The sequence below is a fragment of the Falco rusticolus genome, chromosome 4, assembly GCF_015220075.1.
Source record: "Falco rusticolus isolate bFalRus1 chromosome 4, bFalRus1.pri, whole genome shotgun sequence".
Taxonomy (NCBI): Eukaryota; Metazoa; Chordata; class Aves; order Falconiformes; family Falconidae; genus Falco; species Falco rusticolus.
In genome coordinates, this window is record NC_051190.1 from 10,178,287 (window position 1) to 10,205,106 (window position 26,820).

The 26,820-nt window shown below is 39.0% G+C and overlaps 1 protein-coding gene across 31 annotated transcripts in view; it reads left to right on the forward strand.

Moving 5' to 3' along the window:
- LOC119147336 (sarcolemma associated protein) overlaps positions 1-26,820 on the forward strand; it is an 89,627-nt gene that overhangs the window by 23,603 nt on the left and 39,204 nt on the right. For 16 of the 31 annotated variants that reach the window (XM_037386158.1, XM_037386157.1, XM_037386165.1 and 13 more), the window contains exons 3-9: positions 14,381-14,534; positions 20,194-20,266; positions 20,789-20,825; positions 22,292-22,354; positions 23,808-23,903; positions 24,188-24,259; positions 25,108-25,248. In XM_037386158.1, the coding sequence (XP_037242055.1) occupies positions 14,381-14,534; positions 20,194-20,266; positions 20,789-20,825; positions 22,292-22,354; positions 23,808-23,903; positions 24,188-24,259; positions 25,108-25,248 (636 nt within the window). The remainder of the gene's footprint in view (positions 1-14,380; positions 14,535-20,193; positions 20,267-20,788; positions 20,826-22,291; positions 22,355-23,807; positions 23,904-24,187; positions 24,260-25,107; positions 25,249-26,820) is intronic. The other 15 variants (XM_037386160.1, XM_037386159.1, XM_037386163.1 and 12 more) reach the window with 1 other exon arrangement.

Below are 26,820 nucleotides of genomic sequence, written 5' to 3' on the forward strand. Positions count from 1 at the left end.
CCGTCATCTCTTAATAGCTCAGGAGCAGCTGGTGTTGGAAAGCAGGAAATCTCTGCTTTGTGCAAAGGAGAGATGAATTAACTAGGCCTGCTGCAGATGTTTGTTTAAAAAAAACCCACCAACAAACAGCATTAGAAGAGTCCTTTCAGCTGGAATATGTCCCTTGCTAAAAGGAAGGGAGACAACTTCTTCATAAAATTTTCAGGGTATTTTTTAGAGTTTCTATGTAGTGTTATTGTGACAGTACCAAACTACTGTTGCATTTGGAGGTGTTTTTGAAATCTGATGTGTGGGTTTTTATCTGTCTGGATGTGTGATCACTGGGAGTTTTCTCTGTCATAAAACAGCAGCACTATGGAATTAATGACAGTAAGTACACACAGTACCTTATGTGGAAGGAGTAGAAATGAGGAAAGGTTGAATTAGTTTCAACAGCTTCTCCCTTTATTCTCTGTACAGTTAAAAAGTGAACACATGAGAAGAGATCCTTCTTTGCAAGGGGTAGAGGAGCTTTGATGTAATGATTAACTAATTGGAGAAATTTAGCAGCGTGTAGTGAGATAGTTAAGCAGCTCTTGCAGTAGTGCACCTGCCTTGAAATGTCTGGGATTATGCTTGAGAGATGGAGTTCTCTGATAAGCTAACAGTGTGCCTCATGCTTCTTGCTTTTGTGTAAGTAGATCTGGCTCTTCATCTGGTTGGAGTACCTGGTAATCTTGGCTTCTGTTGTGGTTTTTCTACAATTTGCTTGCAAGTGAAAAATGTAGTTGCTGATAGAAGTTCAGTATTGCACATTTCTTAAGGAAAATCTCAATTTCAGCTAATTTTGTGCTAATCAGTTACCTCATTAATTCAAGATTTTTGAGGAAGCAGAAATGATGAATAATGTTAGAGCTGGATTTCTTGTACTAAGTATTTACTGTACCAGATCCTGATGGTATTTCAAGATTTCCTTTTTTAAAAAACCATTTGTTTTCTGCTTTTTTTTTGTCAATTCTATCTATCCTCCAATGTTTTCCCACTACAACAATTTAGAGTTTATTTTAGTAGGTGTTGTAGATCTTTGATTTCAGTTTTTGTTTATGCATGTTTTTTATAAGGTCAGTCTCTTAATTTGAAGATCAGGAGAGATTTATGCCTTACCTCTGGCCTTAATTTGGGGAAAACTTATGTCCAAACATGACAAATTTCTCTGAAGAAATACTCTTCATTGCAATAGTCAGAGACCAGACCGCAGTTGATTTTCATCTTGCGCTTTATGAAGCTGGCCAAAGAGAATAACTATCAAGCTTAACCGCTTCTTAATGATGAATTTAAGAATAAAAAGTTTAGTTCTCTGAATAGTCTTAGCATTTTTCCCTACTGCAGAATATTAGTACAGGTGCTTTTGCTACTTGAAGGTAAGAGTAAATTGCAGTAATTTGCAAACTTTTAGAATCATACATTTGGAAAGAAATTTGTTATATATAGGAACCTGCTCTTTGCATAGCTCATAATTCTTCATTTATTTTATATTCTAGTGGATTTTTGTGACAGGATTTTGGTAGCAGGGGGGCTACAGGGGTGACTTCTGTGAGAAGTTGCGAGAAGCTTCCCCGGTGCCTGATGGAGCCAGTGCCAGCTGGCTCTGAGAAGGATCTGCTACTGACCAAGGCCGAGCCCATCAGTGACAGTGGCAGCACCTCTGAGATAATGTATTTAAGAAGGGAAAAAAAACAGCTGTACAACAATTGCAACACAAGAGTGAGAATATGTGAGACACACACTCTGCAGCCCCCCGGGTCAGTGCAGGAGGCAGGAGGGGCTCCAGGCACTGGAGCAGGGACTCCCCAGCAGCCCCTGGTGAAGCCCATGGTGGGGCAGGCTGTGCCCCCGGCCCATGGAGGTCCATGGGGGAGCAGATCCCTGCCTGCAGCCTGGGGAGGGACCCACACCAGAGCAGGGGGTGCCAAAGTGGGCTGTGAGCTGTGGGAAGCCTGTGCTGAAGCAGGTTTGCTGGCAGGGCCTGGGACCCTGCGGGGGGCCTGAGGGACGGCACCCCATGGGAGGGACCCAAGCCGGAGCAGTTCCTGAGGGACGGCACCCCATGGGAGAGACCCACGCCGGAGCAGTTCCTGAGGGACGGCACCCCATGGGAGGGACCCACGCCGGAGCAGTTCCTGAGGGACGGCACCCCATGGGAGGGACCCACGCCGGAGCAGTTCCTGAGGGACGGCACCCCATGGGAGGGACCCACGCCGGAGCAGTGCCTGAGGGACGGCACCCCATGGGAGGGACCCACGCCGGAGCAGTTCCTGAGGGACGGCACCCCATGGGAGGGACCCACGCCGGAGCAGTTCCTGAGGGACGGCACCCCATGGGAGGGACCCACGCCGGAGCAGTTCCTGAGGGACTGCACCCCATGGGAGGGACCCACGCCGGAGCAGTTCCCGAGGGACGGCACCCCATGGGAGGGACCCACGCCGGAGCAGTTCCTGAAGAACTGCGGCCGGCCCATGGGAAGGGCTCACGTGGGAGAAGTTCATGGAGAACTGTCTCCCATGGGAGGCACCCCACACTGGAGCAGGGGAAGCGTGTGATGAGGAAGGAGTGGCAGAAACGACCTGTGGTGGACTGACCATAACCCCATCCCCTGTATCCCTGCACCGCTGGCAGGGAGCAAGTCGAGAAACAGGGAGTGAAGTTGCGCCCGGGAGGGAGGGGTGAGGGGAAGGTGTTTTTAAGTTTTGATTATTTTTAGCTCTCATTAACCTACTCTGATTTGAATGGTAATAAATTAAACTAATTTCCCCAAGTCAGGTCTGTGTTGCGTGTGACCGTAACAGCCGAGTGATCTCCCTGCCCTTACCTCGACCCATGAGCCTCTCCTTGTATTTTTTCTCCTCCGTGGTGTTGAGGGGAGTGATAGAGTGGCTTGAGTGGGCACCTGGCATTCAGCCAGGATAGAACCACCACGTATCTCACTATGGGCATCCTACAAATACAGTCTTTGGGACTTTGTACGCCTCAAGGTAATGTTTGCTTTCCTTATTGCAAAGTTGGAGTATGCCATGTTGCCAAGCTGTCATTAGATTTCTTACAGTAAACAATAGTATTTAGCTTTCAGTCTAGTTTTGGAGGAAAGTATTCATGTAAGGGCACAAGGATTGAAGAGTATTTCAGCAGTATTTCACACTTAGAAGTTGTAATCTTAAGTGATTATCCTGAAGAAGCCTGGATTTCTGGGTAATGGCGTATTAAGGAATTTTGTTTCATTTTAAAGCCATATTAAGTTGCACTATATTTCTGTAATTGATTAATACAGAGAACGCAGTAACATTAAGCAAAACCTCAGAAAGTCACCTTGTCCCTATGTTTTCCTCAGGGTAAATGTTTGATGTGGTGATAGAAGTTGCTGTAAGTTATACAAAGCAATTGCTGGTATCATGCTGATATGTGATACATAGCCTCTTGTTACGCAAGACATTTATACAGCTGAGCTTCCTTAATGAAATAGAGCAGAACAACTTCTTTGCAACAAGTACAATATCCTTCTAGAAACCTGTTTTTTAGCTAGTTTTCACTGGGTTTATGGCTCCATTGTGCTAATAAGTTTTTAATATGGAGCAAGAAAGTTTATTTCAAAGTCTCTATGTTATGTAAGATAGTAATCTATGACAACAGTAATACAAAATAATGCTCTTCATTATTTTCCTTTTGTATTCTACTGTGTCAATTTCAGCATCTTGGGACCATACGTAATCATTTCTTAGGAATCTTTCCCTTGATTGCACTTTATTGTTAATATATTTTAGCTTAGTACTTAAAGCAGCAATGTACCTTAGAAATCTCTCAGCATCTTCAGGATGAGAATTTCACATAAAATTAAAATTGCACTTGAGAGAATTTTTGTGTAGGCTGACAATTCAAACAATTTTTTTGTTTTCCTCAAGAAAATTGTGTATAATTAGTACTGAGTTGAGGAATTCTTTTTTTTGAAGGAAACTTTTCTACTTTGTCTATATTTTGTATATTCTAGGCATAATGGAGTTGCATCTCCTCTTCTGTTAATGCCCTTAATCTGTTTTGTGTTTTACGTACAACAGGAAGTTTTAAAGTATGGCATATGTGAGAGACAGACTTTGATTCATCTGTGAAGAGAATAAATAGGAATTTTTTCTAGCTGTCCTGAAAACATCCAGCATTTGTAGCAGAAGGCTGGTTTTCAGGAATTCTTGTGAACTGTGAGGACCACAGTTAAGTAAAAGAGATATTCTAACAAGTGCTAATTAGTAACTATGGTGACAGATGTCTCACTATAGCAAGTCAGTCAACTATATATAAACCAAATTACTTATAAATTAGAATTCTTCCTCTAGATCTCTTCGCAAAAATAGCCTTTTGCATCAAAACTAGTGACACTGATGTCAAGAGGTATCTATTTTTGTATGGTGTTGTCACATTCTGTGGTAAAACATTTTTATCTTGAGGTTTTTGGGGAGTATCTTGTCATCCTGCTCCTTTTGACAGCGAATGCATTCATGGATTGTTTGAATGATCTGGAGATAGATCAATGTTCACAAGTAACTTTTACCTTTTTTAACTATTTTATTCCACACCTTCCATTTAGCAGAGGAAATTTTATTCAGTAAGAGGAATGAATATTGTGTACTGTGCCTAGGATTGCTTCAGGTCACATCCTCTAGCGTGAATCTTTTACGTGAATGCACTTACCACAGAATTTTGTGGAATTAGGTGTTACTGCATAATAGAAGATGATCAAGACTTGTTCTTCAGTGACGAGGCATTTTACTGCATTTTGCAACTATGGAATGTGATTATTGGGAGGAGTTAACTTCACAACAGTCACGTTGCAAATTGTTGTTTCTAGAAAAAACAGAGTTTGCAGTTACTTGTGTGCTACCAGGTCTGCCAGAGAACGATGAGGGCAAATAGGTTGGCAAGAGGAACCAACCTTTCTGCTAACATTTCTGTTCATGTTGGTTGGTTCCAAGTTGTTTTTTTTTTAAAGAAGAGACAGTACTTGGGCACTTTTTGTGCAAAGTTTAGGTGAGTGTACAATCATAGTAAAAGCACTCTTTTTGGTATTGCTACTACTTTAATATTGGTATCCTATGATGATCATCTCATATGAAATACTTTTTTCATTATAAACTACTGTCACCATAGTAGTACTGTATTTTTTCCAGAGGTGGTGGTGATCTAGGTGTTTGAAGTGTTGATAGTTCCTTTTAGAGATAAAGTAAATAAAAGAAAACTGAAAGTGGATTAAGGGTGTTCGTACAGTTTTGTGCTAACCATTGGGGTGTTGAGGGTTACAGGAATTGTAATGCAGTTTATTTACTAATATTTTATGAGAGCAAAGATGCTGCAGAGGTCATCATAGTTTTCTGAATTTACTCCACCTTAAGACTGCTATCTCCTAATAAAGAGAACTCCAGATTCTGCTTGTGAAATGTGCTTTAAGGTCTTAAAATCCTGACATATAGCAATTGATAAAAATCAAATGGTTGACGTTGTACATACAGCCTGCTCTCTGCCATTCTCTTCTTGAATGCTGCTGTGGGGTTCATGAGTATAAGCTTAGGAACCAGCTTCTAAAGTATGCTCATTTTTAGCCCAGGTCATTGTTATATACCAACCAAATTAAGCAAACTGAAAATGACAGGAATTCTGAAACCATGCTGAGTTGTTTGGCTGCCCCTGCCATCGAGCCAGCTTTGCTGCTTTCTGTGATGGGTAAGGAGCGGATAACTGTGACGGTCGTGGGTTCAGTTGCCTTGTTTCTTCTATCAGTTACCACATGAGAGTTGAAGATCCCATTCTTGAATGGTATAGTGATTGTGAAAGATGTGTGGGATTATGGTTTGAAGCTGAGGGCACCAATGCATAATTACCGCAAACTTTTGGAAACAAGCGGTAGAGATCTTCATCCTCAGTCCTTTATGTATATATGCACAAACTTTACATTGTGAGCATAGGTCTTTGCTTTTGTTTTAAAATAAAGAACTTGGATTGTGGTATAGCTTGAGGTCCTAAACTTTTAGCCATCTTCTGCCAATCTCTTTAATATTAATTACTTTGAAAAATGCAGCAATACTGCTCAAGAATTTTATTTGATAATAAATAGCCAAAACCATTTAAATGGAATGTTTTTAAGCTCCACATAGCTAGTTCTAAAACTGAATAATTAAAAAGTACTGCTTAATCTTTTTAGTAGCCTTTCTGTTAATAATGATCACTTCCTAAAGCAAATTTTAAAAAATACATCCTTTTAAAGTACATCTGACATCCTGTTTCTGAGTTTTTCTTGCTGTAGATTATGTGCATAACTGCAAATATTAAAAAAAACAGTATAGACCTATTAACTGATAGTAACCTTGATTTCTGAGCTTTTCATCTTCAGACCAGTAAGTTCAATTACAACTACTAAGAAATGTGGTGGCGTTTGAATAGTGTTTTAGAAGGTAAATGCTTTTGCCTAACGGACACAACAGGTAGGAGGTGGTATTAACTCTTCAAATGTGCTTTCATGTTTTTATTTTTTGTGAATGCCTTTAATATGCCGTAATTTAAAAATTCTGATTCTGTATAAGTGTATCTGTAGAACTCAACAGTTAAAAAAAAGCATTGCAATGTCATATGTCAAAAGAAAGGTCTGTGCTGAAATGTTTGCAGGTACAACACACCTGGAAATGTTTGCTTTGTTTCATTGAGGAAGGTGATGTTTTGCTGCTGAGGAACTCACTAGAGCTCACAGGTTGTAGGCAAATGCATGTTTTATGCACAGTTTAAGCTGCTAGTGCCTCTTGGTGTTCAGCATTGCCCCTCTACTGAAGGTGGTTTCCCCTTTTCCCAACAAATCCAACCCATCATACCTTCACTGTCATAGCCCCCGTGCCCTTTTCAGGCAAAGTCTGCTGACCTAGCTCAGACAAAAGTTAAGCTGAATGACAGGGCCTGGAGTGAGTTTCAAAGAACTATCAGGACGTGGCAAGCAGCAGGGGGATTAATACGTTACAGCACTTCAAATACAACCAGAAAAGGCTGAGCGCTGTTTATACCCAGACTCAGTTACGCTGGCACAAAATTACTGCCACAGTTTATTTTGCTTGACAACAGGTACGAGCAGCCGGCAGGGTTGTCCTGGCAGTACAGTCAACAAAACTTCAAGGTGTAAACAGACACAGAACAACTTGGGCAGTCGAAGAGCATATTCTCTGCTGTCCTCTGCCTCTTGGAGTTACTGGCAGGTTTGGAATGATAGCACTGAATTCCTGGGGGTGGCTGAGGATTTTAACCTTTTTCATCTGAGTAGCTGGATTGACATCAGGCTTACACTTTCAGTTGAAAACTTAGGATGAATGTTTTTTGTCCAGTGCTATATCAAAGAAAGTTACTGTTTTCAGTTGTTTTTTTTTTTTTTTATTGCATAGAAATCGTTCATTATTTTCCAGGGAAGTTACTGAAAACTACTAGCAAGGTGTGCTTCTCTGGGGCCTTCAGTACTTAGGGTCCCTGAATAGCCAGCTGCTACTCCTTCAGTCTGTTCAATCGGACTGGAAAATCCTTTTCTTCACAGCTGGTCACTTTTAGTTTGATAGCGTGTGCCTGCCTCAGGTAGCTAGAATAATTTTTTAAAATGAGATTTGCTAAGAACTTAAAAGTTAATACAGTAGTTTTGTTCCTGAGTTGAAGGAGCTGGAGTTTAGTAAACAAAGAGCTATTAGATCCATGTGTTTAAGAAATATAAAACTAAATAGAAAAGCAGTTTTGTTTGATGTACCCCACCCTGTGAATTATGCTTGCTTATGGAGACAAATACTTCTACTTCCTTGATAGGTGGGTGGAGTTAGGCAAGTGAGAGGAAAGGAATTTAGCATGTGCCTAAGCAGACCAGAATGAGGAACTCAATCAGCTGGATCTGGAGATAATTTAGCATCTGACCTTCTCTATCCTACAGCCAAAGGACCAACCTGGAATTCAGTATGGCTTGCACAGTGTACTCTGCTAGCAGAAGTGCTGCCCCCAGAATGAGAAAATAGTCTTAGTATTTCAAGGAAGACAAAATGATCTTTTAATTGTATGGGAGAAAAAGCTTTCTGGCAGCTGTGTAATAGATGTTGTCGATATTGGTTTTGACCCAGTTATGTATTGTTTTGAAATCTTTGTGCACAATTCAGATTGTGCAAAGCCAATGTACTTCACCTCCTAGTAGGATACTCAGTGTGAAACAAGTAAACACAGTTGTGCTACTAGTGTTGTCTCACAAACAGAGTTTGTTACCCAGTGTGCAAAGAGCCAATCTCACACACAAAGCTGAGTTGCCATTTATTGCAAGTCTGTGCAGAGATGGGTGCTAGGTTGTAAATCCACAAAGCCAGCACACCTCTTAACACATAGTAAAACGTTTTATACACTTTGAGCAATTGTTTACAATTACTTTAGTCACACTAAATTCTCACTGGTTCCTACTAGCCCTGTCTCTATTTAAAGGTACAGCATATTTTTTTCCCCTACCATGCATGTTCTGTAAGGAGGGGGTTTTGTTAGTAGGGGGCTTTCTTTGTTCGAGGGCGGATCTTTTAGTGTGCTAATTACAATAGTTCACTTACAGTTCAAGTAATTTTGTTTGGACTCATTAACCATTTGGTTCTCCTTGAGCTTATCTTGTTATGCCCCAGCTTGACATAATTCTGGTATCTGTTCCTTCTCCCAAGGCCTTGTTTTGTTATACTATTAGAAACATTCTCTGTTTTTCAAATCCTTTCTTGTTTTTCATTATAGATATTTTACATACTTTGTCTAAATTTCAAGTTAAATAACAGACTGGCCTTCTTTTTATCACATATCTGCGAGCTGGTCGACTGTACTGCTCAGTCCAATTTTGAACTGAAGCATTACGCTAAGGCAGGCAATCCAATTTCTAGATCCCTGTTTACTTGCTGCATTTGAGTATTAGCTTTAGTACTCAGGGGGTGCATTTGTAATGCCAGCATTAATTGTTCAATGATTGATCCTGTAGTTTGTAGCATGAGTAGGGGAAGAATCTGTCGTAGTAACTGCAACATTTTATGGCTTAACTGCTCTAGCTGACAGCCTTGCTGCTTCTTTGTGGCAGCAAACATGGCAAAAATGAAGCTGTCACTCCCTGGTGGCTATAGTTCAGAATTTGACAAATTAATTTAAATCTTCCTGGTTTAAACTAATGCCTCAAAGACTGTATAACAGGTCTGTGAAGCACATGGAAGTTCTGTATACTTTTTTAACACAGGAAGTAAGATATGAGAAAAAGAGTAGTAAACTAGGAGGTCCTGAAATTTGGATTCTCTTTCTAGATTAGTTGTCTAGGCAGTGAAAATATATTGAATTAATAAAATATATTAATGATAGACTTTATGTAAAAGGCAGTGGCCTACATTATTATTTAATTCATTTAATAATTCAGGTGTGGAATAAGGCTGAAATACGTGTGATTATATGCTGTGATCTTTCTGCATTTTTAAATGTAGAATTTGTTCCTCTTTATGCAGTGAATCTCGCATCTCTGCAGACAAACTGTCTTAATTCTCCAGTAATTCTCTGCACTGTAATTCTCAGCATAATTGTTCTGAACTGCAGTTTCAAGCTGGGTTAGATGGAGTAGCAGTAATGTGCTCTTAAAATGGAAAAGGATGGCTATACATAGTGATAGCAAATGTTACGTGAGTCTGTCTTGATTGCCATTCTTGATTTACTGCCTTATTGCAGTACTGGTAAAGCTCTGCTCTAGAAGAGACTTGAGGTTCTTTCTGTTTATTTTATTGTACTTGGGGTATTTAGGTCATAAGTTTTTGAAAAAACACTTATTTTAATGCTCAGTAACTCATTAATAGAGCACTTAATCTTTAAACATTGGTTTTTCAGTTGTCCTGTGTCTGGAGCACTTATTTTCCCTCTTTACCTTGTACCTTTTTATGAACAGTTATACAACAGAAAGATCTCTGGCATCTTTGGCTTTTGAGTGTCTGTGTAATTGATTATGAAGCATTGCTGTTATTTTGAGATTAACATTTTAGCTTTCTCAGAACAAAATTAAAACCTAGCAATTTAAACGTTAATTTTTGATGATGCATTTGTCTACATTTTGGGCTAATTCTAGAACTTCATGTTAAATTTCTAGTTTGAGCCTCAGTAAAATAATGCAGCGTATTGATAAAAATGCTGTATAGCATAAAGATGAAAAAAATGCAGTGCTAAAAGCAAGTCTTGTAGTAAGGTATTAAAGCAAAAGCTTGGCAGTTTTTTTGTTCTACCATTGTGTTGTAATTACTGAAAAAGCGTGCTACTTTCTTTTCAAGATTTTCTGTGCATCTCTGAGTCCATCCTTGTCTTCTCTTAAGGTCCTTCAGAAGTGATGCATCCTATGTCAGGACTGCGTATGGCTTGGGAAACAAAGCACTTTCTCACTTGTCAGGCTAAGGAAGGAGTTCTCTTCAGCCTATCTCTTGGAAGATGTTACAGTAGAAATCCTTAAAGCAGAACTTTTTGGTTGTTAAATGTTTTTATTTCTTTGAAGAAAAGAGTCTACCTATATTTCGTAGGTAAAGTTAAAATCTGTCCTGCTGGAGCGTAGCAATTTTGCAGCTTCCTAACATCAGCTAGGATTTGTGTATTGTATGTGCGCAAATGTAATGTGTTATACTCTGGGATCTCTGTGGAAGAATTTTTCTGTTTCACTAACCAGGAATTTGTTACAGGGGGAAAAATTATAGTGGTATCTAACTGCATAAAAATAAAATGTAGACTGTGATTTAGCAAGTTGTTGGTACTCTTCTGAGTTACTGACCTGGAAACCAATGGAACTTAAGTGGAATGAGACTTTTATATACCACAGGTCAGAGCAGAGGAGGTACTTTTGTTCAGTTTTATTCAGTTTGCAAAACTGAATAGTAACTTGAAATATAATAAATACTAAATGTATAAAATTAATACATAATTCCATGCAAAGCATGGAAACAACAATTGGCAATTTTTTATTGGAACTTCTTTAATGCAGTTGCTAAAGAAGATCAACTGTACTGGAGAAATTTGAATGCACTGATGAGCCACAAGTTTTACTATAGAATAAAGTCCCCGTAAATTTTGTGGAAGCAGCATGTAGGATATCTGCAGTTAACTGAGTTTATTAACGATGTATAAAAGAGAGAATGTAAGCAATCACGAGAACATAAGTTGCTAAGGAAGAAATATGGACTAGGATTTCTTTTTCTGTCTGAGAAGGTGTTATGATACTGCAGAGTAAGTTTCTTAAGTAGCTGCATGTTACCTTGTATTTTAAGAAAGAGGGGAAACTACCATTTGAACCATGCATCTAGTTACCTGAATTAAGGATGTGGTAGTTCTTTAACAGTCCTCTAAAGCTGAGTTGCTTTGAATGAGCAATGAGCTCACCGAAAAGCATGAGCTACCATCTCTGCTTTAAACTGGAGTAGTTAATATAACGCACAAAAGGGCTGGGACTTTAGTTTGATCTGAAGAGAGGTGTGAATTATAAAAGCAAGTATAATTAGGTCAGTATATGCTGCCCTTCTTTCTGGCAGTACCAGCTTAAGCACCACCTCATATAACTCCCATCAACATGCATCAACTCTCAAAACTGGTTTGCAGTGACTAAACAAATGCCTGAGCCAGTTACACTAAAGAGGTGGTGGCGCAACTCAGCAACGAGCACCGGGGAAGGGAAGGATTTGTATTTCTCTTAAAGCTGGCACTGCTGCTGGAGTTTGTTCGTTTGTGCTGGAAAAGAACAAATGGTGCTAGTTTCGCAGAAGGCACTGTATTACATAGCTGCTGTGTGAAATGTGGTGTTTTGGGAATCGGAGAACCCACCAAGGATACTCTGTAATTAATAGTATATTAAATACCAGTATATGCCTTAGTTTCATGGCTTGCACTTGATTTTGTTTTTTAAAGATAACTTCTAGTAATGATACAAACGCGATGGAGGGATTGACCTTTGAGAAGGATCACTTGAACTAATGAAAACTAGTATGGAATTAACATTTGAATTTGCTACGTGAAAGGGACCAGCTCTGCGGGTTTCCTGAGCAAGTGCTACATTAAAGATAACTGAATCCTTTTTACTAAGTCTTGAAGTCGGTGCATTTCTCCTTAGACATCATCTTATTAACATGCTGCTAGTAATACTTACTTCTTTACTAGATACAGGAAGAAGAGTATTTTCATTCTGTTTGTAAAGACTTTGAGCACCACTTTTCTAAAATTTACGTAATGAAATTCAGTGGCATGGAGTTAAATGGACAGCAGGTTAATAATAAATGTTATGTGTATTTTCTGTGGCCATTTGTTTACAAATTATTTTTGCAGTATGAATTTTGTCTGCTGATATTTTATAAGTTTTGTGTTGCTGATGCTCTGTTGCACTTCCTGTTCTGTGGTCACTCTCCTGTATTTCCTTGTGCTGTCTCATCTGTGCCCCATCTGCAGATTCTGCAGAAGTGTGTTTACGAGGGGCGGTGATTAATCAAAAGGTAGAGGTATAAAAGGCAGATATTATGCATAGGAAAGAAAAGGGTGGGGAAAAGCAAATAAGCACAAGTAGGTTTGTTTCTCCTTGCCTGTGACTCTTTTTCATAGCAGAAGAATTTTCAAATGGAGCAGAAAGCCAATTGGAAACAAACAGGAAGTAAAGAAAACAATTATCGCTGCACTGAACCATGAGAGGGTTGGGTACTTTCAGATTAGCAACTAACAAGCTAATTAATTTGATTTGCGTTTGAACTTACGACTTCTATAAAAGCTATATTATATACTATAGTGTTTCATAACGTATAGATTATTATTTAGGTAGGGTGGGTCTGATTGTTAATGCAATGAATGCAGCCCTAATTTCTTGATCTATGCATAACTTGTGTTTACCTTCATCTTTATGAACATAGGACTGATTAGTATTTTCTTTTTCTTCAATTTAAGATCAAAGGCATATCTGTTGAGGAAAAAAAATCTTTCATGTACTGTTTTTCATTCTGTCATTTCATACCCCTAGCTGAGCTTCCCTGTGCTGGCATTCCCCTTGATTACAGTATTGAGTCCCATCTTCTGGATGCCGTGGCGTTTAAGCTTTCAGGTTTGGGGCACTGCTTTGTGCTACTCAGGATGAACATGCAAGATGCATATCATATGCTTGGTGTCATTTTCCAGTCTGAGGTCTGAAAAGCCCTGGTGCTGGTCTCTTGCTCCATTTTAAACCCATGTTTTTCCCTTGACACTATGATTTTGAGCTATATGTAATTGTTTTTTGAGGAGTGTGATAATAGAGGCAAATAAAAGTATGGGAAAATTTGCATGGAATCCTGAAAAAAATTGTCAGTTGCTTTTATAAGAAAAGCATGGGAATACAATAATTTTTCTGAAGGCAACATCTCTGCTCCGGCCTTATGCTTGCTTTGGGACTTGATGAGATTTTTCACGAGTGCAGGAAGCCAGGGATTTTTGCCATCCTAATCAGGTTCCTGTAATAACTATTGTAATCTTGAACTACTGAAAGTGACTCATTTCAGTAGTTACACCTGGCTGGTTAGTAACATTCCAGTCCCTTCTTTCATGCTGTCTGCTGATCAGGTCTTACCCAGTGACTGTGGTCTTCTGCCAGGTGATTCACTTGTAACCTCTTCTCAGATGCAGCACTTGTGACTAGAAAAGTCTTGTGTCAAGTAGTTTCAGATTCAGTAAGTTGCTATTAAAATTTAATTAACTCTACAAATGTATATTTACCGAGGTACTTGATGGTGTAGCAACCTTGAGATTAACTTAATGGTGTGAACTAGTATTGCTGATAGGTAAAAGCATGCTATTATTTTCCCACCCCCTTAATTACACTGTGGTCTTCTATTACAATTCCTGAATTCTGTCTTCTGCCAAAGCTTTTCTTTGTGCCCTCAATGCTAGTCTTCCCTACAACATATTTCTGTCATGGAACATTGGAACCTTAAATGATGAGCAGTTAAAATGTTTGTATGTTGACCAACATAAGTGCAGATTCTTACATATGTGTGGCAAAAGGTGTTGTTACTAACAATGTCTGATCCTTTCCATGCAGGCAGTTGGTTAAGTACAGTTTGTGGCAATTCCTTGCATAGTGCGTGTGGTAGAATTCAAGCACATATGAAACTACTAAAAATAAAATAAAATTATTCTTCATAATGTGAAGGTGTAGTGTCCTAAGGAGGGTGTTTTGAGTTTGGTACATCTGTCTTTTTGCACATGAAGAGGTCAAGCTATATTTCATAGCAAATACAATTTTAATTGGAGCTTATGTTTCATAATACTTGTTTTGTTGTTTCCAGATACTTTACTATTTTGTTTTCTTCTTTTACAGTTCTATCTTCAAGACACTAAAAGTAGTAATGGTACCTTTATTAATAGTCAGAGATTGAGTAGAGGATCTGAGGAAAGCCCACCATGTGAAATTATGTCAGGTGACATCATCCAGTTTGGTGTAGATGTGACGGAGAACACGCGGAAAGGTAAGGGTATGGATCTTTTTTTTTTCCCAAAAAATATATTTAGAACATCTTACTACAATCTAATCTTTGAGAATAAATGGTATTTCTGTTGTAAGCAGATAGGTTACTTTTTGCTTTGTTTTGTTGCTACCTCTTCCCTCCTTCGCACTGGCAGCAAGTCCTGCAGCCACATGGTAAACTGGACCAAGAAACTTACCTGCTGAAAACATGGACTCTATTTCACCCCCCAGCTAGAATTTGACTGGGTTTCTTCCACGGCCCACCTTCTTCTGTGGCCGTATGGGTGCTAGTATGTGTGGTGGAAATGCGGATCCAGAAAAGGAGGCTCAACTGGGACCACATGTTTAGCTCTTGCCTCACTTAAGTTGACCTACAGCAATATTAAAAGCGCAGCATGGGCATGTGTGTGCTGTGCTGTGTTGGGCTTTTTTGTGTTTTTTAGTTTTATTTTATTTTTGTAACTACCTTTCTTTCAAGCCTGTGAACCCAAAAGTTTCAGCTAATAATGTGGCAGAAGTATAAAACTGCATTTCTTGATAAAGTACTTAGCGTTAGTTTGAAACAGGCTAATTTAATTCTTGTCAAGATACATACTTTTTCTTTCAGTGACTGCTACTAATTTGGATTTCTGCAGGCACTTAAAAATGAGGATAGAAAAACATTGCTAGCTGAAAAATGAGGTGATAAAATTTTTGTTTGGTTTGGTTTTCTTGCGGTCCTCTTGCCAGTATGCACGCTCAGGGGATCTTGTATTACAGTAATAGCTATATATCTGGTAATCAATAAAAATGCAGCCTCAGTCTCTTTTTCTTTTGCATTTATGTATAGTGTTTCAGGAGCCATTTCTTTCTCTTTCTGAAGTCTGGTCTGTATGTGAATTATTAGATTGTAGTCAATATTGTCAAGACTTCTTAAAGTTATTTAATGGGTCTGTTATTTTCTGTAAGCATCAAACCTCTGGCTGTGTTCTAAAGAATCCTAATCCAGTAACATGTGAATTTGGCAATAAAATGGCAGAACTGCCATCACTCCTCATCTGCTACATTTCTGAACAAGACCTTCATAGACCTTATCACTAGAGAGGTGTATTAGGAAAGAATAAAATGGAAGAATAATATTAAATATAAATGCTGGTGGTAGTTCTTTTTTAAAAAAACCAAAAACAACAACAAAAAGCCCCCACACGAACAAAACCCCCAAACACACACACCACCCCAAGCCACCTCTCCCAAACCCCAACAAACCAACCCATAGTACAATGGTAGAGTTTTTAAAGGGCATTAAGTGAACAAAACGAAAAGATGAAGCTTGCTCATGAATTCTGTCTGTCTTCAGCCAGGTAGGTTATAGTTCTCAAAGTCTGAAGTATCAGAGGAAGGTTAAGGAATACATCTTTGAAGAAAATAAAGTTGAGAAATGGCAGTGCTGAAGTAGTTTGTCATGGAGAGCTTCTGGAGCTATAGTATTTTCCAGTGATTCATTGTAGTGAACATCAGATGACATTGTTTCACTTTTCTCAAATATGGTGGTGCAAAGATTTACCTCCTGGATGTCTAGTTGGAATTGTAACTTAGGGAGTTACCTAAATTGTGACTTCATGTGAAGTGATTGCAAATATTTATGAATGCTAACAGTATACATGGAATAAACCAAAGGAGTACATTGCATCTGATGAACCTGGAACTACTCATTTGATGAGATGCTGTCCTCACTAAAAGCTGAATTCCTTCATGTGTATTTAGACCTAAAGCAATATTTATTTTAAGATTTAGTTGGAAGAAAAATTGGAGTTCACTTGTTTTTATCAGCAATTTTTTGCAGTTAGTTTATGTGAAAGTGTATGGAAAGTTCATCGTAAGCAAATATTTGCTAGGAATTCTTGCCGGTTATTTTTCCCAATGGTTTTATCTTAGTTTTACAAAAATGTGATCTCAGTGACCTGTCATTTGTGTAATGAGTGACCAGGTTGTGCAGCCTTCCTTTTCCTCTTCTTTAGCTTTGAACATAGGAGCTGTGCTCATGTTACTCATGAATGTGTTGAGTTAGCTAACGAGGAAGAGCGTGCAAGTTTGCTTTCCTCTCTCTCTCTTCTCCCCCAAGCAATGAATGAAGATTGTATCATCGTGCTGGGGGCATGGAACAGCTGCATCACAGTTACGTGTTTAGCCTTGAATGCAATTAGAATGCATATAAACACTTTTTTTTCTCCAGTTCATTTCAGTCATCTTAGATGTTACTGTTAACCTAAATCTAGTAATGAAACAGACATGAAAGTAGTTCTTAAATTAGCAATTGCCTTTAAAAAATTTTTCCATTCTGGTATTTGCATAATGCCTTACTCATACAAGGCATTTCAGCATTTTGCGGTGCGTAATTATGAGGTAATGACACGATAGGCAGAATTTACTTGCCATGTAAATTCTGAATTGTGTAAATATTGCTGGAATACACTTACTTTTATTGTTCAGGCTGTGTCTTAGTAAGTCATTTCCTTGCCAATGTGATCTCGATTTGGTTCATTAAAATAGTGGCATATTCAGAATGTGATTTTACACGAGTACCGATCCCTCTGCTTCCTGCTGCAGAGCTGGTCCTGGCCAGGCCCTGGAGAAATGAGAAATGCTCCCAGCCCTCCCGCTTCCTTATTTGTTCTCTTGTTCTATCACTGACACGCACGCAGGCCTGCTCGCTTCCCACTCCTTCGTATGGTGCTTATCCATGAATCATCTCACCCTGCTTTTCCTTGTGGCCTCGTGGTTTATATTCTTGTAGCCGTTCCTGAATTTCCCAGTCGATGCCAGAGCGTTCCAAGAGCGAACCGGTGCTTTCCCCGCCTGGGGGGGGGGGGGGGGGGGGGGGGGGCGTGGAGCAGCAGGCTCTGGAGCAGGGGTAGATGCTACCAGATGATTTAGTTCAGATACAGTTTATGCATTATTTCCTAGGCAGGTGCGGACTCTCCTGTCCGCAGCCCCTTCCTGTCGCGGGTGTTGGCAGCAGCCAGCGCGGTGCGCCCCGGTGCGTGCAGCTTGTCGGGGGCACACAGCCCCCCACACAGCCCCCCTGGGGGGTGCGGGGCCGGTCCGTAGCCCGGGTGTGGCGATTGCCACGGCCGCTGTTACCGCGCTGACAAGCCAAGATGAGAACGTGCCACCTGCGAGCCGCCCGTGCCACACGAACATTCAGACCAAACCTCTTTCTTTATTCCTGGGGGTTTTTTATGCTCCTTTGCAGCATAAACCAGGGTTCGGGGCAACTCTGGGTGGTTTTTTTGGAGCGGTGCAGCGGGTGACAGTTAGGTGTTTCGGGATAATGCGGCGAGTTTGAGGCCGGAGCAGGGCCGGGTACCGCGGGACCCGCGGGAGCGGGCGGGGCCGGGCCGGGGGCGCAGCCGGGCCCCGTGGGCGGCTGCCGGCCGGGGGCGCCCCCTGGCGCCGCGCCCCGGCACTGCAGCGGGGCTGCCAGCCGGGCGCCAGGTGCCGGGGCCGGGGAGGCGGCAGCCCCGGCAGTGCCGTCACCCCCTTGCCAGCCGCCCGGGAGGTGAGTGCGGGGCCAGGGGAGAGGAGGGAATATGTTGTAGCTGGAGAAACGTTTTCTCAATCCCCTTTGTCAACCAGAGATTGCTTGACTATCCTTTTTTTTTTTTAATTCCCCAAAAGGCATAATACAGACTTGTATTTAAACAGTTACTGGTATCCTGTCCAGTCATCGCTATAATAATGTTTTATATGTTGCTTTACCTTTCCCTTAGGCTTTCTTATCATTGTTCTTCCAATTATAATGAACTGGTAGCTAAAGGACAGAGCGCAGGGATTTTTTTTTCCTTCTTTAAATTATTTTTATTATATAAATCCATCAAAAAACCTTTTCACAGTCACTGTCTATTCGAGACCCTCTGCAAAATCCCCTTTATCCCTTATTTTTTTACACAAATAAAGCTCCTGCAGCTTTTAAGAGATTTTTTTATTTCCAGTCAGAGTATTGATGGAAAAAACTTCAAAATTATATAACCTCACAGCAGACCTACCTTGATGTATTGCCCAAAGGTAAAGCTGTCTGTTGGTCTTTAATTTCAGATACCCTAATACTTTCTTCTTGAAATCACTTAATTTTCTCTTTATGCCTTAAAGAAAAGATTCTTCATTATGAAAGCTGCGTATTATATGCTAGAGCTAATACTGTTAATGTATTATTCTGTTAATATTTTTGCAAGAACATATTTATGAATTCTGAGGACTTAAGTCTAAAGCCAAAAAAGACACCAAACCCATGGATTAATCTGTTTTGAGAATGAGATCCTGGCTGTTCTTCCCTGGCATGTAAATTTAATACTTCACTGGGTCAGCTTGAAAAAACAAGGTGCTGTAGCCAAAAGGGTACTTCTGCAAGCATTAGCTTTTAGCACTGAACAAAGGTTAAGAACAACTCTCTTCAGTTGGATCATTTCTTCTGTGTTTTTAAATTTTATTGAGGTAGCTTCCTCAAAGGCCTGTCTTGTTTCCCTGGAGTACTACTGGTGTCCTAAAACACCCATTGTCCTTTTTTTCCAAGCCAGATTAACTGTTTTGCTGGTATTAATAACCCTGAAAGTAGAGCAGCTATTTGTCTTTGTATGTTGGTGGGTACTTTAGGTATAGTAGTAGATGACAGATGGCTGTATACTTATTTGTGTCTAGCTTATGGTAGTGATTTGGGAACAACATCTATCTTTCTTTCCGTGTAACTTTAAAGAATTTTTATTTCCCAATTCATAGGACCATACAATACAAAAAACAAACCAAAACAGGTGCAGCTGTCATTTGACTGTTAGCAATGTCATTGAGATGGTATCAGTAACATTTTTGGGAAACATTGTGAAGAGAGGTTAAACTTGATGTGAGAAACAAATGTTACATTTCCTTCTCTTATTCTTTAGGATCTTTCTTGAATTCAGAAAATCTTGAATTTAGTTCTGGAGAACAAGCTTTCTCCTGAAATGAAGAGGCCACTTGTCTCCAGGGGCTGTGCATTAGATATGTACTACAGGTGTACCAAAATAAAGATGTATTCTCCTGAATGATGCTGCTCATAGTGTTCAAGAGGATGTACTTCCCAGTAGTTCCTATACTCTTCCTCTCCATTCCCTTTTTGATCCTTGTGTTTGTAAATAACAATCACTTGCCAAGTTACAGGTGTTCAAGTGAGTGTCTGGTGACTCAAATTGGATGTGTTACTTTTTAAGTCCCTGGCTATGCCCACAGGAATTTTGTCAAGAAAGTAGCTTATCATTTTGTTTATAATTCTGCACTCCCGTTTCTTAGCGTAGGTAAGATGCATTCCTTTTTCCTCTTTTTATGATCAAAACGTACAGTGAATGTTTTTTAACTTGCTGCAGTAAAGGCAGCTTGCAGGTACTGCTGCATGTGGAAGAATTGGAACTGGAACTGCTTCACAGCCAGGACTAGGTACACAGCATAACCTCTTCAAGCTTCTATTGATAAAGTTTCCTGTCTCCAGAGGAGGTGTAAGAAGGCAGACCCAGGGACTGGTGCTTGAAGGCGTTCATGCCTCTTCTTGTTTGTCTGCCTCAGAGAACCAGGGCAGTTTGCTTGGATACCATAACATTAACCATTGAACTTACCGTGATTTGTTACTATTTAATTATGACTTACTATTTGTTTCTTTTCAGTTACCCATGGATGTATAGTCTCCACAATCAAACTGTTTCTTCCAGATGGAATGGAAGCTCGATTGCGATCAGAGTAAGAATAAGTATTGCATGTCCTAATAAGAGTAGTAGAAATATATAGTTCTAACTTTTTAGTTATGATGAAAATGTGCAAGTATAACATTTGCTCTAGTGAAAGTGTACAAAACTCTGTAAGCTATCAAATATTATTTTGCTCTGTTCAATTTGTAAACGGGTGTAGTGTATCCACTGTCTTTTTGTATCTATTGTTTTGTGCACACAAATTGATTTAAATCTTAATCCATTGCAGAAGAATCAAATATTGTGTAATTACTGAAATAGAAGTTGGTAAAGAGTTTTTAGAATAGACCTTGGATTTCAAGTTTGAAAATAATTCTGTAACTTTGAAAACATTGCTCAGCATAGTATTACCGGGTTTTGCACATCTGTATGTTAACTCTTATCTGGTTCTTATCTGAAGAATAAACTTAAAAATACAAAGCATCTTGATTAAATGCACGTTACTAGGGATATTCTGGAGTTTTGAAATGCTATTCTGCACTTTGTGTTCACTTTTTTTAAAATTTTTTTTTAGTGTTATCCATGCTCCATTACCAAGTCCTGTTGACAAGGTAATTTAGTGATTTACTGTTTTCTGCCTTATTCAGCCACATGCTGTTTTCTGACTTGTTACAAAGATGAAGAAATGGTGAAGTCCAGTTATATTTAGATATGTTTTCCACTGCCTGTTTTTAACTAGTTTGATTCTTTTGAGTGACATTTAAGGTAGAGAAGGTAACGCAGTATCGCAGTATATATTTTAAGGTAGCTTGGCTTCTTAAAGTATTGCACCTGAAACATGGCTTCAAAAAAAAAACCCCAAGTATGTTAAGAGGATTAAATTTGAAGGTACAGGTTGATTGACCAACAAGTCTTGGGCATTGCTTAATTTGATACTTGATCTGTTCTCTAGATCCCATGAGTTTGGGATCCCATGATTTGGTGTTTGGATGAGATCTGTTGTCCTTTTATCTTAATTTTTATGCAGAAGAAGCTGCACGGCACAGGCTGGAAAGTGCTCTGGCATGTCCCAAAGGAAGTTTGGGACCAGACTTCTGTTCCTCTTGTACAGGCAGAGTCGCTCACTTGTAGGGTCATGGCATAGCCAGTAATGTCTAGTATAGTTTTTAAACTCAATCTTGATGATGTGAGGGACTTGTAGAAAAGCTGTTAATAGATTCAGCCTTGAGACAAGTGATCAGGAACTGATTGTCTTGCTACCCTCTAAAAAGAAGGATTAACTGAAGTAGGTTAGAATCAAAGTTTTAAACAAAATTTTGAGAAACTAAGGGAGCTTATTTGTGAAGTCAGCAGCCTGAGGTGTTATAGACTTTGCATTTAAATGGAGGTTTCAAAACAGCATATGGAGCTTGAATGCAGGGCAAGGGCAGAAATTCTGAGGAGGGACTGCAGGTATAACTGTGTGAGAAACAGCTTCAAAATTGTGTCAGTGTAGGACGAGCCTACAAGAATTAGCAAACAAATAAATTTGCTGCCCCCGCCCATGAAACAACCCCTCTCTTTCCCTCAAGTCCAGAACAGTTTGTAATGATGAAAGATAATAGAGGAATTCCCCAAATCTGAAATAAATACTTATAAAGGGGAAAGATGAAGGTGATGGCAGTAGTTCAACAGGAAGTGTGTGAGGATGACATTTAATTGGAATATGAGAGACTTTCTTTTCAATTCTGGAAGCCCCTGATTTCTCTTTGTCCTTGGGTTGAATGGCTTCACCCTTGTGCAACTCGTTTCTTTTTTGTTAGTTTAATCTCAACTGAAACAAAAGCCTTAAACTCTTTAGTGTGTTGGTGGTTCAGGTTGTAAGGACGTTAACACAGTGAAGCCTCAGTCCAGAGCTGGGAAATTTTATGATAAAAAAAAGAAAAAATAGTAGCAGAACAATAAGTGATTTAAAACAGCAGTATTAGATAATCTTAAATTTACCTTCATGACTAGATTCAAATGATGAATTTTGCATTATTTGTGTTTAATGAAAAACCCCCAAACCATATTGATTCTTAAATTCTCTTATTTTTAGGTTGCTGCTAACACGCCCAGTATGTATTCTCAGGAATTGTTTCAGCTTTCACAGTATCTACAGGTAGGTTTTTTCTTGACAGCATTTAGTTTGGCTAAATATTTAATCTTTGTTGAAAACACAGATCTTAGCTCTGTATGTCTTTGTTTCACTACAGAAAAGGCAGTTGAATGCTTATCATGTTCCTATTTACAAAATGCAAGTCGAACAATGTACAGCATGTTGTAACTTGACATAGTGTAGTTCTGTGGAGTTTTGGGGTTTTGCATGAACAGTAGAAACTATTGACTTTTATAAAAGAAAACATGAGAGCTTCCTGTTTTATAGAAAGCTCGCTGAATGCTATATAGCTGCTCTTCCTGGCCTGTCTCCTCTCCTACTTTGCTGTCCTAAATTTTCTTTTGCTCACAATACTTTTGTCATCATCTGTTGCAGTGGATATACTGTGTATGTGTATAAGTTTTGGTAGAACAGAGGAAAGGCAAAGAAAAGGTCATTTCATGTCTCAAGAACTAGCTCGTTTCTGTGAACATAATTTCATAGTGTGAATATTTCTGTCCCTGTATCTGTTGGAAAGTATAAAGGAGGGGACAGCGCTGGCAGCTCATCTTCCTCACTGGCATCCCCAGCCTTTCTGTGCCTGCTCCTGTGTTAATTTTAATAGGCGTGTGTTTTCCTAGGGTGTCATGTCACGGAAGGGTTAGACTGCAAAATGGCAACGCATTAAAGTGTGTGTTAATAAATATAAGTAAAACCTTTAGAAAGGACCATAGAATCAGCTTTCTGGAAAAGATGCGAAAACATTATTACTGGTGAATTCTATCTAGGTTTAATTTATGTTTAGTTCTACTGATTTTATTTTGCCTGTTTTTGTTGGTAACGTCAATTTTTTTTGTTCGCTATCAATGACGAAGCTTTTCAGACAGGTACTAACTTTATATGTATTTGCTGACATAGCAGAAAGCAGCTCAGGCAGATGATCTTTCTTGGGAAGCCAAATACTTGCTGGCCAATCTGTTCACTCCCTGTATCCTGGAATTGTTAAAGAAGATGCTTTTCTATCTTACTGTCATAAAGCAAAAATCAAACAAAAATAGTAGTTCTTGCTTGGCATTTTTCTTTTGTGACCTGATTTGAGGGTGAACAGCTCATTCCTTGGGAGCTGCCAAACTGCCTTTTGGTGTTCGCAGTTCTGTTGCTCAAATTCTTGACAAAAGTCAAAGTGTTTTTAAGTCTTGGAAAGAACAACTTGTAGTGATGTATGCTCGGCATGTGCACCATATGTGTGAAAAAATAACGTCAGGTTCCTGAAAACTTTATAGGTTAACAGCTTCTAATTAAAATACCCAAATAAATGTGTGGATGGGTAACATGGGATGGGCTTATCATAGTTTCACATGTGACAACGTTTGCTGTTTACAATTCCTTTTTTTCTTGTATTTTGGTATCGCTTCTGTTGCTTCTGTTACTCTGAGTTGTTCTAGCTGAACTGACTGGTGCTCTGGTCTCTTCACAGGAAGCCTTACATCGGGAACAAATGTTGGAACAGAAGCTGGCAACCCTTCAGCGACTACTTGCTGTCACGCAAGAGGCTTCAGATACTAGTTGGCAGGTATCTGCAGCTTCCTTTTCCTTTATGGACTGAATTGCAGTGGCATATAAAGTTTAGCTATTAATTTACAAACAATGGGGAAAAAAACAGCAGAAAGAAGCAAAATCTTAGGGTGGTTCTCTTAAACTGCGCATAAGATAATTTTTAGTTTAATGATTATGTACCAGTTTGAAATAACTATTAATATTAAGTACTCCAACAAAATGGAAGTCTTTAAAGCAGAACTCTACTGGAACTACATAAAGCGTATGTTAATACTAAGGTGATACTGCCTTTTCTTCTAGGCTTTAATAGATGAAGACAGGCTGCTATCAAGGTTAGAGGTTATGGGAAATCAGTTACAGGCATGTTCAAAGGTAAGTAGTTAAAGTTGAGTGCAATGGAATGATCTTTTGAAGTGTTTTGAAATTAGCTAGTTGTAGGAAAGCAGCTGGAACATAAACTTGCCAAAATGACCCTGTGCAATTTTGATAATCTGAATAGCATGAAAACTGTAGATCTGTTCTCTATTTCATGGAATCATTTTAAATCTAGATAAATGTCTGTTTTTCAGCATTTTTTTAGTCCAGATTGATTTCTTTTGTATATGCATGTAAACGTGTATGTAGTGAGATGCAGGAAAGTAATTTCTGTCATCAGTGAGGAGCAACCACCCTGTCCTTTTTCCAAATAGGGATTTGAGAAAAAGCATTATCAATGTGCTGTCTGACAGCAGCATTGCTGTCAGAGTAACAGAGTACCAAGTATGTCCTGCCTTGATTGTGGTTTAGGCCACCTATGCCTGCCTTAAATTTTTATATTTATTGTTTTTGAGTTCTCTCAACTATCTGCATTATAAGAAATTTTTTTGCCGGTCCTGTTTGAGGTCTTTCAGATGGGACCTCACAGGTTTCTGGTTTGTCAAATTGTCGGTCTTCTGGGCTTGTAATTGTCTTAGCAGCATCCAAAAAACCCCCGTGGTTTTTCTGTCATCAAAGCTGGTCATTGAATGTGTGCTGCCATACATGCAATTAAAAACCCAACTGGTTTACACCCGGTTGTGTCAAGTATCTTTGATCACTGCTTTGTCTGTAATGTTTGTCCATCTACCAGAAATTGCTAAATGCTTTGGAATAGAATAGGTCTTATCACAATCTAATCTATTTAATCAACAAAATACTGATTTATCTTCTGTCTTTGTATCTGAATTATCTTATATATACAGAATCAAACAGAAGACAGTATACGAAAAGAGCTTATAGCATTACAAGAAGACAAACACAACTATGAGACAACAGCCAAAGAGTCCCTGAGGCGGGTCCTTCAGGAGAAAATTGAAGTGGTCAGAAAACTGTCTGAAGTGGAGGTATTGAAGATGAATGCCTAGTTTTCTGGAAATGCTGAAATATTTATAAATGTTGCTGCTTTGATCCCTATTCTGTTGCCTGTATTATGTCAGTATTTGTTGGTGTAAAATGTTGGCCCCAAGGACTTGTGGCACTTGCAGTATATTAAGTAGTAGTGTTTATTTCTCTTACTGGACAATACTTAGATTGTTAAACAGTTAATGAGAAACTATTCTTTAAACTCCTTTTTCTGCCAGGTTTTAAAGTTCAAAGTTCATGAAGCTGTCTTACAAAAGTTACTATGTGTGGGAAATAAGTGAGGGGAAAATTACATGCATGTGTTAGAAAAAATGCTATTAGACCTTGTTTAAACTGTAAAATTTATGGAAACATAAGCTTAACCACTCATACAAATGACACTTAAAAATGAGCTTTTGAGATTACACTGTGTTGAACACATTCTTCAAATTAGATTTCTGCCCCTATAATATGTCTTATTATTATTTTTTCCTTTGTTTTTTCTTTCCATTATTATTTGTTACATTTCCTTAGGTCAAGAAATATCATAAGAATTAATTTTAAGTGTAAAAAGTCTCCAGTCTCTTCATGCTTTTTTGAGAATGCAATGCATATAGTGCTGTAATGAATAACCTTACGCAATTTCAGTTAAATACTCCTTTTTATAATAGTTTTTGACAGGTTTGTTAATGGTTTGAGTTTAATCTTCTGCCATTCTTCTCCTTTCCAACTCTATATCAAGAAACAATCTTCTGATGTACTTATCCTGCTTTTTCCTATTTACTGTGACTCTTGGGGGAGAAATACTAATTTAACTTTAGTCAGAGATTTGCTTGAGTGTTTCGTGCCACATACTTTTCTCTCCGCACAAAAGATTCATTAGCTCCTGATTGAGAGTTGTCCTTTAGTAATTATATAATGTAGTTTCGAATGTACTTTTTTCTAAAGGTGTTTTAGTTGTGAAGGAGAGCTAAGTCAGAGCTTGTTACCAAAAAAACCTCAACAACCCCAAACCAAAAAACATTGTATGACTGAAGAAACAAATCTCGAGCTATGAGGAGGAAACTCCGTACACCGTTAGCTGTGCTACTATTACTGCTGATGCAAACTTCAGGAGCAATCCTTGCTTCCTGAAGACCCAGCTGCCTCTTGAGTAAGGGAATGATGCCTTTCCACATCATGGACTACAGAAAAAGATTTAGAACACTTCCTTCGAGCCACTTGGCTTTTATAATGTGTTAAATCTTCTTTTGCTGGGTGAAAGGTGTCCTGAAATCAATTAATTTCATTGCATTACAAAATAGTATAAAACTTCCACAGTTTGCCATAAAACCAAAGAGAATGGGAGAGATGGTTCACAGGTTTCAGCTCTTTATTCCTATCATTCACAATTAATAACCTACTGTGGGTTTTTTGGTTTGGGTTTGGTTTTTTTTTCCCCCCGTGCATGAAGCTAATACATTTTCACATAATCTGTTTTTTAAGTAGAACAATGCAAAAATTTGTGTAGGTAGCGTTTTTGCCAGGACTTGCTCTGGTTGTTTAGCTTTAATTATTAGGAACAAAGCAGTTAA